Below are 12,832 nucleotides of genomic sequence, written 5' to 3' on the forward strand. Positions count from 1 at the left end.
TTTTGTCCCAAGACTAAATATGCCCACTTTTTTAACCTTTCCTCATAGGTCAGTTTTTCTAAACCTTTTATCATTTTTGTTGCTCTCTTCTTGACTCTTTCCAATTTGTCCACATCTTTCCTAAAGTGTGCCATCCAGAATTGGACACAGTACTCCAGCTGAGGCCTCACTAGCGCTGAGTAGAGTAGGACAGTTATCTCCTATGGGTTATACACTACACTCTTGTTAATACACCCCAGAATATTAGCCTTTTTTGCAACTGCATCACATTGTTGACTCATTCAATTTGTGATCCACTATAACCCCAGGTCCTTTTTAGCAGTACCAATACCCAGCTAGTTATTCCCCATTTTGTACCTGTGAATTTGATTTTTCCTTCCTAAGTGTAGTACTTTGCACTTGTGTTTATTTCATTTCATCTTGCTGATTTCAAACCAATTCTCCAATTTGTCAAGGTCATTTTGAATTCTAATAATGGCCTCCAAAGTGCTTGCAGCCCCTCCCAGCCATGTAGATGATGTGATCATATTGTAAAAACAGTCATGTCTGATTACAAGAAGAACACTGTATAAATGCAAAAAGAAATGCATAAAAAATGGGGAATCACAAGTGGCTCCTTTGTGGTTCCCCAATTTAGCTGCACCCAGTGCTTATTGAGTGTTGCTGAGGATGGAGCACATTGTTTACAAGAGTGTTCAACTTAGGTGCAAGCCATATTTGATGATAACTACGTATGAAAAGTATACATGTTTACAAGCCCTTGTATGGAGCGTGCTGTAGCAGATGAACTATGTTTTACTGTTTCCTCTCCAACTCTCTGAAGCCCCATCCAGATAGGCAATTAAGTCATATTAGTGCAACCGCTATAAAACATGGTATAAGAAGAGCTCTTTCTTGCACAGTGTTTAAATATGGCTTTGCTTAAGGCCCAAGTGGAAGATTTTCAAAGACACGAATAAGAGGCACCAAATTCCCACTGACTTTCAATGGCAGTTAGGCACCTAACTGTAATTTGAAAAAATCCACACATACCCCAAACGCAAGAACATTCTTTTAAATGTTATGTCTGGTCCACAATCACAAAATATACTGTCTTTTAAATCAGTTCCGCAAATATGACCTAATTGTCAGTAAAGACAGTAACTGACAACAAAGAGTTAATTTCTCTTTACTGAAAACTTCTAATCTCAATACCATGTACCCGACTTGAAAAGTCTATTTCAGATCATGAGTGTTCGTTTGCTTTCCTTACCTGTTCTATCATCTGGGGCCAATATATTTCCCCCAGTGGAGCGAAGTAATAAATGGCAATCTGCTGTAAAAAAGTTGGGCTCAATCAGTTCAGGAGAACCCTGGAGCAGCTGGAAAAAAGCAAAAGCCATATTAAAACTAAATTTTTTAAACCAAAAACTTCCATCGCAGAACATAAGTAGTTTTTCACTCTCCTAAAATCCAGAGTTAGAGGAGAAAGGGGCTTTCAATACATTTGAAATGAATAAAGAACTAGTCAAATCAGTCATGAATGCGCTACCTTCTTCCCTTCAGAGGTGTTTATCAAACACTGAAGGCAGCCAAACTGCACTCAGCATAAACCTCACAGCTATGTGGTACATGTGAAAGAAATATCAAAGTGCAAATTTGTATGAAAACAAAAAAGAAAAAATGTGTTTTCTCAAAAGTAGGAGAAAAACAGTCAATAGTTTGAGATTTTCAAAGTTTGGTACGTAAAGTTAGGTTCCTAAACTCATATTTAAATTGCCTGATTTTCTATCAGTGGGATCTCATCACTTTTGATTTCAACTGACTGCTGTGAACATGTGAAAACTGAGAATCAAATCATTTTTGGGTGTCTATGTAGGGATGTAGGATCCACTATGATTTTGACATTACAATGTTATTTTTGTAGATAAATAAGAAAGAAATGTCTGTTCCCAAACTCTACAGAATCTCCAGCATAATCAACACTCTTCTCTTTCACCAGCTTTTAATGCTGTAGAATCACACTGGTTAGACACAGACAAGACCAATTATGGGAGGTCCTTTACTCCACCCCCATCTCTGACAACGCAGGAATCTTTCTAACAGTCTGTTATTCTTATCTAGTCACCTGCTCACTCTAATTTTAAATGTTTCAGGCAATAGGCCTTCCATCATTTCCCACTGAAAATGATTGTACAATATAACAAATATCATTGTCCTGGAGGGTCTTCCAGGGCTCATCCTAAACTTTTCTCTACTTAATTTCATCCCATTAACTCTCTGTTTTACTATGAACTACCCTTCACATTGGTGGTCCTGGGCTGAGATTCTGAAATTTGCTACCCGACTCCCACTGATTTTCAGATATTTAGCTTTTACTTCTTCCTCATTCATCAATCCTCCCAGCCCCCTGAACATTTTTTATTGTTCTATTAACTGCTTCCAACTTGCCTACATTTTTCTGGGAGGGAGATACTCAGAACTGAATTCAGTCTTCCAAATACTGTCACCCCACAGAAAGGGATTATCACCTTCTTGTACCTCAATGCTTCTGTGTACGTGGCCCAGAATCACAAAGGCTGAATCTATATCTGACCAGAAAAAATATCCTTTAATGCTTGCAAGTCTTCAGTAATTTTCAAGTGATGACACTGAATTATTGCTAACAGACTATTCAACTATCAGGAAGGATAATTTGGCTTCAAGAGCATTGGGCAGTTTCAGTGCTTTCTAAGCGTTCATGCTTTGAGTAGAAAGATGTTGTTCCAAAATACCAAAATGTTGGCAGGCTAATGATAATGTAACAGGAGTTGACATAATCCAGCTCGATTAGCCTTTAACACACAAAGTTAGCCTTTTTTTTTTTTTTTTTTTAACACAAACAGTTGCAATTTGATCCTAGGACAAGAAAAGGGAAGGTTAAATGATAAAAAAAAATGCAACCCTGTTTGTTCTGTATTGTGAAACATTTCTTGGTAAATAATTAATAAAATATTTATGCTAACAGAGGCCGATTTTTGAGACTATTGAGCGGGGGAAGCATTTGCATTTAAAAAAAATTAAACAAGCATTAATTTTCCTCTAAGCATTATGCCTGGAACTGAAAAAAAAATCTATTTCATATTTATAAAAGATATGAGAATCATCATATTATGTTATAAAATAAATTTCAGAAAACTTCTATGTGACTGTTTTGATCTCCTGCTGTTTTATTTTAAATCCCTCCCTGTTACTATCCTGATCTGATCCATGAAAGGAAAAACAAGTTCTCTGATCTCTGAGGAGGTGGATTTTATGTTTTGTTTATTAGCAGCTGGCTGGATCTTTCCATTTTCAATGTGTGTGCCTTTGATCAAAGACAAAATCTAAAACTATTCTGTATCGCTACTTATCTAGGAGACCTTCAGACCATAAACTAAAAGGTGGATAAAGCATTTGCCTAAACATTTTCCATAAAAATTGGAAACAATTTCAAATTAATCAAAGTTTTTGTGATACTAACTAAAAATCATTTACTGGAACCAGAGTGTGGGGATAATGCCAAAGATTTAATTATATGAAAACATTATTAATTTTCTCAAGTTTTTGTTGAATCAGATATTTATTTTTCATGACTAAAATGGAAGATGAATATGAAGAACACATACAATTCAGAGCATCTTAATTAACCTTTATAAAGTTCTTCTCCCCCTCCCCTTGATTAATTCATATAGCATAATTCAAATAGAAATAGAAAAGAGATGAACACCACAACAACTCACAATACTGCACCTTTTTAACTTCCAATTTCAAGTTACAAGGATTGCTCTGTTGGCTGAAGAGAGATTTCTTGAATCTCTCAATAACTCTTCTTTTCAAGTTGCAGTGCAAAGCTGGAGGAAGCTATGGGGGATAGAGAAACGGCTGTTATCACCGCTCAATTTTGACTCCTCTATAGGCCACATTTCCTACAGTGTTAATTTTTAAAATTGGTAGTTACACTGTATATGTAGACACTGATATTTAATAGCCCAAGCAATAAACTACTGTATAGAATCTGAAACAATGCATATTGTAATAATGTTCTTTTGTTCACCCACCCTGTTAGAAGGTGTTGGAACCTGAAGAGACGGTAACTGGGCTCACTGTGACAGGTGTAGCTTGTTATATTGATCATGGATATAGAGGGGGTAGGACTGGCCCCTCTGGTCAAAATAATCTAACATCTGGGACTAGGTAGTCTTAAGGGAGGAACCCTAGGAAGAACAGATCCTGAGGAAAAGGCTTGGGCTGAATTTTGTGTTGGTTATCTTGAGTTACCAGGATTGAAATCAGTGGAACTATATATGAGGATAAGGGCTTGATGCAATGCAAAATAAAGTGAATGGGAATCTTCCCCTTGATTTCAATGGGCTTTGCTTAAGGCTCCAATGTACTACTCAATACGACAAAGTGTGGCTGAATCTGGCCCTTCTATTGTAAGCTTTCCAGGACAGGAACTTTATATTTTACTTGTCTGTAAAGTATCCAGAAAGGTTTTGACTTTATACCAATACAGGAAAATTTTCTATCTATGTTCTTGTGCATCAAAATGCATTCCCCTCTTTTTCTCTGTTTAACAAAGAAAAACATGCAGCATATTTCAGCTGTAAACAGGTCTCTTATAGGAGGATCCTCTGAACTCTCTTCTTTATGAAAGATTAAATCTTTTTGTGTTTGAATTTTTAAATTACCTTTCTGCTCTAAAAATAAATGTAAAGTCCCAATGGTAAGTCAGGCCCTATTGTCAGGGCAGCTTTTTACTTATATCTGTCATCATTCCAATGTGGAGGATAGAGTCATCCTATAACACATATTACACTTTGGGCTTAATTCTCCACTGCCTGGTACTTTGCATAATCATTTATCCCTGTGCACAGAGGATGTAAAACTACCATTCTGATTTGGTAGCACTTGACACAATCACAGGCCCCGGTGCAAATAGCTACACAGGGTATAATTCAGTGACGAATCAGGATCCTTGTGTTCAAACTGTCTGGACCAGGATTATATGTCATAGATGTGATTTAACCCATGTTACACTTCGTAAATGTATACAAACAAATGCCATTTATAACTAAATGGAAACTTTTTGACACATGAAAGGTTTGACCATTATTCAGGCCATCCCCACATATCTAGCTATAAGTCTACTTGGTTTTTTTTTTTTGTATTTTTCTGGGAATAACTGTGGTTATTACACTGGTATAAATCCAGAACAATTATACTGACTTTAATGGAGTTATTCCTGATTTACACAGGCAAAATTGAGATCAGGATCTGATTCTGAGTATAAAGGGCTTCATCAAAACTAGTTACATCCAGACATATGCTGCTTTCTTTTTAGGTAGACAATGTCTTTCATACGTTGTGTTGTAAACCCTTAAGAACTTTCAGCCAATCAGATGATGAATGTTTCTAATCCTATAAGTAAGCAGAAGCCTGTGATTCTGTGTGAATTAATACCAAATACCTGCACACGTTGGGGGCATTGTGAGGTACAAGGGCTTAGGGAACAGTCAGCTGCAAGTGAAAATAACCAGAGTTGTCTCAGCTGCTGCTGTCTGATTCCAGATTCTGCTTCCATGAAATCAGATGTTAGATCAGTGAAAATAAGGCCAAGGTTTTACATAATGGTTTTTTAAAAACTTGTTCTTACATTATTTTTCAGAGACCAGAGCAAAACCTGTTTCCATGGAAACTGGATTGGAAAGACTGCTGGCAGCCAAGAACCAGCAATAAGAACTCTCCCTTGTAAACTTCAGCTTCTAGTTGTCAGCTGAGATCTGCAATTGAGCATTTTAAAAGCCAGCTACATATTTATTTAAAGTCTGTTCTTCCTCAGATCTGTAAAAAATAAACAAATAATGAGGAGGATTGGAACTCTCAAGGGATGTGGTTACAAGGCATGGAGCCTTTCATCTATAGGTCACCATTTCAAATCTAGCCCAAATTGAAAGCATTGTTACTGCTGAGAGATACAGGGGACTGCTTGGATTACAAAGCATTTTGAGATTGGGTGTGAATGTACCTTTCACTTCAGATAGCTATAACAAACACTTAGGGGGGCACACCTAAAACAAGACCTGTCTGGCCAGAAACTAGCACTATGTGGGTGGGAGGGTTTCATGGGGTATTGTGACCACAGCGGGTGGGTGTGTCAGGGGGAGGCAGAACAAATAAGAACAGGGAGAGACTGAGGCTTTGTCCACACCAGACTTTTGTCGTAAAACTTTTGTCGGTCAGGGGTATGAAAAAACACCCCTGACCAACTGAAGTTTCACAGACAAAAGCACCAGTGTGGACAGCGCTATGTCGGGGGGAGACACTCCCACCCCAACATAGCTACTGCTGCTGGTTGGGGGTGGTTCAATTATACCAGCAGGAGAGCTCTCTCCCACCAGCATAGTGTGGCTACATGGGAGACCTTACAGCGGCGCAGCGGTGTAGTGTAGACAAAGCTTGAGGCTATGTTTATACTACCATTATGTTAGCAAAACTTATGTCGCTCAGGGCTGTGAATATTCCACCACCCTGAGCACCATAAATTACGCCGGCATAAGCACTAGTGTGTACAGCGTTATGTCAGTGAGAGAGTTTCTCCCACCAACATAAGTACTGCCGCTCGTTTGGAGTAGATTAATTATATCGATGGGAGAGCTGCATTGGTACAGTTGCGCCACTGTAAGCTCTGTAGAGTAGACATAGCCTGAGAAACAGCCAGCCAGCCAGAAAGACCATTTGAAAGCATGGTGTCTGATTCTGGCAGAAACCTGGGGAGTGGTTTTTGGGTCAGGGATGCAGATTGAAACAAGTGTTCTTGGCCCTGTGAGCAAAAGAAGCTGTTTCCTACTCTTTGGTTCCTTCTGTGCTCACAGACACAGGATGTTTATACATTTTCTATAAATAAACAAAACTGCATCAAAGAAATACCTGACTATCATCAAGTTGTACTTCCAACTAGAATATCCCCAGAGCCCCAAACTCTGACTACCACGTGGGTCGAAAAGAGGCAACAGTATCAACATTTTTACTATCTGTTCAGTGGACTGTCTGTAGTGAGCCTGGTGAGTGCTGCCCATTCTTAGTTATCAGGTGTCCATACTATGATAACCACAAATGGTTTTAATTAATGTCTCTGAGGGCCCTCTGAGAAGAGAGGCTGGTATTTAATGGGTATGGAGCCTGAAATACTTGCTTATCTCTCCAGGTGGGCCCTCCAACACACAACTAAGGCACATTGACAGGGCAGGATAGAGAAGATTGCACTGCTCCTTATCTCTTCTTTAACAGACAGAGGACTTGCCACACTGTCAAGCTGGCATTAAATTCAATCAGTTCATTTTTTAAAAATTAAAGAGAAGTTTCTTTTCTTTGGCCGAGGGGATTCAGTTTTTCAGGCATTTTTCACCTTTGACGGGTATAATAATTTCAAGGATGTAAAATAGGCTAATGAGTCCTATTATGTGAGATACACATAAATTCAGTTTGGCTGTTCTATTTTAAAAGAAAATGGAACCAACTTTGCTCAGCAATCTGAAAGCTCCAGCAGCGATAAGCACGTCTTGCCAAGTATAAACTGTGAATTTTGGAGGGTAAGTTGGCATTTATTTAAAATTAGTAATTGTGACCTTTACTACTGAGCTGTAGCCATGCTGCTGAAGAGTGAAATCATTTGTTATACTACCAGTTTGAGAGTACAATCTAAGAGATTTATACTAGTTACAGTTTTGCTTTAGTACCAGTTTGAAATCAGAGCTTCTACTCTCTTTAGATATTAAACATTGAATTTCTTCAATTAGCATTAAGTCAGAATAGAAACTGTATTTAAATTCAAAATATTTAAGCCAACTAATGCATTCAGCATTTGAAGTACTGTGTTAGAAATAATAGGAAACTCTTAAAAATGACTATAAGAATAAAAGCATTTCATGAAATCTCTGAGCCAGTGTTTTATATTAAGTCATTTGAAATACAACACTCATATTACTGGCATGACAGAATGTTATTAAAATAAGTTTCTGTATAAAATCCATTTTAATGAGGTGAGCCAGTGGCATTTCTTACTATGACTCAATTATTACCATCCTCCACATACTAATATTCAAGGTTAGTTTTATTTAAATAAAGTATTTTTTTTAAATCATGCCATCTGTAAAAATGTCAAGTTCTGTTGTTTTTAAAGAAGAGCAACTAAAATAGCAACACTGTAGTACAATCATTTTGGCATCAACAAGCAAACAAAGGCACTGGAGTGTTCTGAAGCAGCAGAAACGCATACCTGAGTGATGTAGATTAGTTTGTGCAGCTGAATTAGCATCTGCTGAATAGGGTCACTGATCTGGCGCACCTTCCTTTGTGACACAGCAATTCCTGCAGATGCTGCAGATGATAATGCTACAATCAGGAGGAGAGCCCATTTTGTTGTTTTTCCAGGACATAGCACTAGTGTGTATAGATTATTTTTTTTAATTATTGTTTCTATATGGAATCTAGACAAAAATAGTCTTTTGCCTTTTAATCTCTGACTTTTCCCCAATAATGTCCAGGTCTGAGATCAGTTCTAACATTACAAAAGGATAAAAGGGTTAAATTAAAACCTTACAAGTTTGACAGCCTTATTCATCATAAATTCAAAAGGTAGAATCACTTTCTCTGCTTAATTCAAACTAAAATAGATTATTTGGGAGTGAAGAGGCGTAAATATATTTCGCTACTCATAAAAGCCTTTTCAGTTTTATGTGTAGGGTTACCTAACTATATAATAAACACAATCCTCTGATTTTAATTGTGGCAAACTATCAATTATTTTGCACACAGATTAACACATGCTCCTTTGCTTTCAAATATTTTATTACTATTAACAAGCATCTCTTTTACCTTAGAAATTATAATACGTCTTATGTAGATAGTATGGAAGTATTCTTTTCATAAAATAGTTTTATTCCCACTTATTGTGCCATATGTTCCTTGTAACAGTGAACTTTTCTTTCCAATATCTAGCCGCAGCAGCTTTTGAGAACACCTCAATGAGACTGTGAGACAATGGATTTCCTCATGTTTTCTGTTCATTGCCTAACTCAATGAAAATGGTAGTTATTTGTCAGAATTCCCTGTTCCTGCCAGATACCATTTTGGCTGACAGACAAAAAATAATAATTATAATAATTCAGGACAGGTTATGGAGGAACCTGTTAAAGGCCCTCTAGATATCATCATCACAGTAAGTATATTACTAAATAATTGGCATATATCATGCATAATGTAAAAGGCCATAGATGCTAACCAAAATGGAATGCTGTAAATGAAGCCCATCATTTCACTCGCCTATCCTCTGCCCAGAGAAGTGTTAATGCAATGTTATAATAGAGATTTCAAATCTATAGTCCCCATGGCAAGTGTATCTCAGGGTGCTAGCACATAAGCAGAATTATGTATTATATGGTGTTAGTGTAGTTGCTCTACATATTCTGTATGTATACATAATACACACATACAATTTATGTCTCTATGTACACAGATTATAGTTATGCATATAAAATATATACACACATGTATGAATGCACACACACAGGGCAGCAGCTGTGTGCCAGAAACCAGAGAGGGGAACACCTGAAGCCAGCTAAAAGGACTCCCTTTCTTGGCACCCTTGTAGAAAAGGAGGTTTTGAAACGGGCTAGACAACGTCACAGGAATCAAGGCCTGGAAAGCACAGCCGAAAAAAAAAAGAATCTCAAAAATAATCGCTGTAAAAATTAATTATTGTTGAATTTTACATCTGAGTATTTTAAACTCTGAGCCAGATTTGTGTGTGTTTACGTGGTGCCAAGGGATCGATATTTCTTGCTTTGCGAAGACTGATGTTGTGTGAAATTCCAGTTGTTGACATAAAATTGGTTCTATTAGTGCCATGGAGTACACATGGCACTGATGATAATGACTTGCACCAGCAGGTAACTGAGTCCTTTGTGTGGTGGTGCTAGGGAGATGGAACTTACTTCCCTTGACATCCACCTCAGACAATCCCTGCCCCACTTTTTAAAAAACTACTGAAGACACAGCAGGTGTTTCCACCTGAAATCCCTGTCAGCTCCGGTGTATGACTCCTGCTTAATGACATCATTATATCTTTTTAGTGGTTTATTTGTGGGTTTTTTTGTATTGTCTGTTAATTGTTGTTTTGTTATATATTTTAACTGTGCAGCATCTTGAGCACCTTGCCATGGGGCACTTTATCAATAAAATTTACATTTTCTGTAGATTTAGTGGCATGAATTTACTCTGTTTCATAGTCCATCATGCTACATATACATGAGTGGAGATTCATACAAGCAGAGCTACCTTCATCTATGAATATGCAGGGAAAATTGGCTTTAAAACCTCAAACTTTCTGTTGTCAGATTAATTGAATATTGATAAAAAAGTGAGTATGGGTTATAGAAAACACCAAATGCAAATAGAAATTTAATCCCCACGTATACATGTGTGTGATGTACTCATAAAAGTCATTGGGTTTTTTACACACACACACACACACACACACACACCCCTTGCCGTTGGTCACAGAAGTAAGCTTGTTTCAGGATACTGAGTACAGACTTTACAAATTTAGAAATTATTGTTTTATCTGGTTTGTAAAGTATTTCTCTCTTAATAAAATTTCAGAAAATCATGCCCCTATGCATTGTCTCCAGTTTCTCATCTTCACTGAGAACAAAGGCACCAACAATCTTTTTTTTTAAATTTAGTGTTTTGAATTTTAATTTTTCTTTAGTCAGAGTTATAACATAAGCACACATTATGGGTCAATTTTTCAAATATAGGAGGCAATAGGCATGCATAAAAAAACTACACACATCTGCTGCATGCACCCGTAACTACTTCACTGTGTTTGCAAAGGTGGATTTTTACTGATGCACTTGTTGAATCTCTGTTTGATAATCCAGAACTGTGTCTGACAGAAAAATTGGAGGAATTGGGACAAAAAAAAATTCAAAGTAATTTTCTTTAACAAAAGCAATCATTCATAGTTTTAGAATTAAGAACACAACAACACTTTTTAAAGGCTTTTACTTATTATGAATAATGTATTAAATTAGTTATTGCTGATTTTATTTAGGCAAGAAAGAAATGTAAAACCGATTGTTAATAATTGAATTATTTACAACAAAGAGAAAGAGAAGCTGAATTTTCCAATTTTATTGCATGAACATATTAACTAGATTTGCATGCTTTCCTTTTAAGCTAGATCATCACTATCTGTTATTCTACTCAATCTGTAGTATCAATTCATTCATGAAATACAGCTAGAGGAAGTTATGCATTCATAGGTGATATATTTTTGCCTGGGCAAAATACAGTAGAACCTCAGAGTTATGAATGCCTTGGGAATGATGGCTGTTCGTAACTCTGAAATGTTTGCAATTCTGAACAAAACGTTATGGTTGTTCTTTCAAAAGTTTACAACTGAACTTACTAGAGCTTTGACACTTTACTATGCAGAAGAAAAATGCTGCTTTAACCATCTTAATTTAAATGAAACAACCACAGAAACAGTTTCCTTACCTTGTCAAATATTTTTTTTAAACTTTCCCTTTTTTTTTTTTTCAGTAGTTTACATTTAACACAATACTGTAGTGTATTTACTTATTTATTTATTTATTTTTGTCGCTGCTGCTGCTTGATTGTGTACTTCCGGTTCCAAATGAGGTGTGTGCTTAAGCAGCCAGTTTGTAACTCTGAGGTTCTACTGTACATTTATTTATATTACAACTGTATTGTAAATTTTTTGATTTACAGCATTGTGAAACCATCCAATAAGAGGATGTGTATAGATTATACTGAAGTATATGGCTTTCAGCATAAATAGGTTACATACATGAAATTGGAGTTTATAAACATATCTCCTTCCAAAGCTACTGCCTTGGATTTCTGAGCTATGTCATGAATACTCACTAAATCACTTATGGATAGGTATGTACGGTCAGTTTTGCCCCTCTATACATAGAATCATAGAATCATAGAATATCAGGGTTGGAAGGGACCTCAAGAGGTCATCTAATCCAACCCCCTGCTCAAAGCAGGACCAATTCCCAACTAAATCATCCCAGCCAGGGCTTTGTGAAGCCAGGCCTTAAAAACGTCCAAGGAAGGAGACTCCACCACCTCCCTAGGTAACCCATTCCAGTGCTTCACCACCCTCCTAGTGAAATAGTGTTTCCTAATATCCAACCTGGACCTCCCCCACTGCAACTTGAGACCATTGCTCCTTGTTCTGTCATCTGCCACCACTGAGAACAGCTGAGCTCCATCCTCTTTGGAACCCCCCTTCAGGTAGTTGAAGGCTGCTATCAAATCCCTCCTCATTCTTCTCTTCTGGAGACTAAACAATCCCAGTTCCCTCAGCCTCTCCTCATAAGTCATGTGCTCCAGACCCCTAATCATTTTTGTTGCCCTCCGCTGGACTCTTTCCAATTTTTCCACATCCTTCTTGTAGTGTGGGGCCCAAAACTGGACACAGTATTCCAGATGAGGCCTCACCAATGTCGAATAAAGGGGAACGATCATGTTCCTCGATCTGCTGGCAATGCCCCTACTTATACAGCCCAAAATGCCGTTAGCCTTCTTGGCAACAAGAGCACACTGTTGACTCATATCCAGCTTCTCGTCCACTGTGACCCCTAGGTCCTTTTCTGCAGAGCTGCTACCTAGCCATTCGGTCCCTAGTCTGTAGCAGTGCATGGGATTCTTCTGTCCTAAGTGCAGGACTCTGCACTTGTCCTTGTTGAACCTCATCAGGTTTTTTTTGGCCCAATCCTCTAATTTGTCTAGGTCC

General features: G+C 37.5%; 1 protein-coding gene across 1 annotated transcript in view; it reads right to left on the reverse strand.

Annotated features, from left to right (window-relative positions):
* The window catches only part of NEK10 (NIMA related kinase 10), a 167,902-nt gene that overhangs the window by 15,004 nt on the left and 140,066 nt on the right, over window positions 1-12,832 (reverse strand). Inside the window, exons 32-34 of the mRNA XM_034760809.1 lie at window positions 8,279-8,379; window positions 3,751-3,861; window positions 1,253-1,361 (exon numbers count right to left, since the gene is read on the reverse strand). Of these exons, the coding sequence (XP_034616700.1) occupies window positions 1,253-1,361; window positions 3,751-3,861; window positions 8,279-8,379 (321 nt within the window). The remainder of the gene's footprint in view (window positions 1-1,252; window positions 1,362-3,750; window positions 3,862-8,278; window positions 8,380-12,832) is intronic.

This window comes from Trachemys scripta, chromosome 2 (genome assembly GCF_013100865.1).
Source record: "Trachemys scripta elegans isolate TJP31775 chromosome 2, CAS_Tse_1.0, whole genome shotgun sequence".
NCBI lineage: Eukaryota > Metazoa > Chordata > Testudines > Emydidae > Trachemys > Trachemys scripta.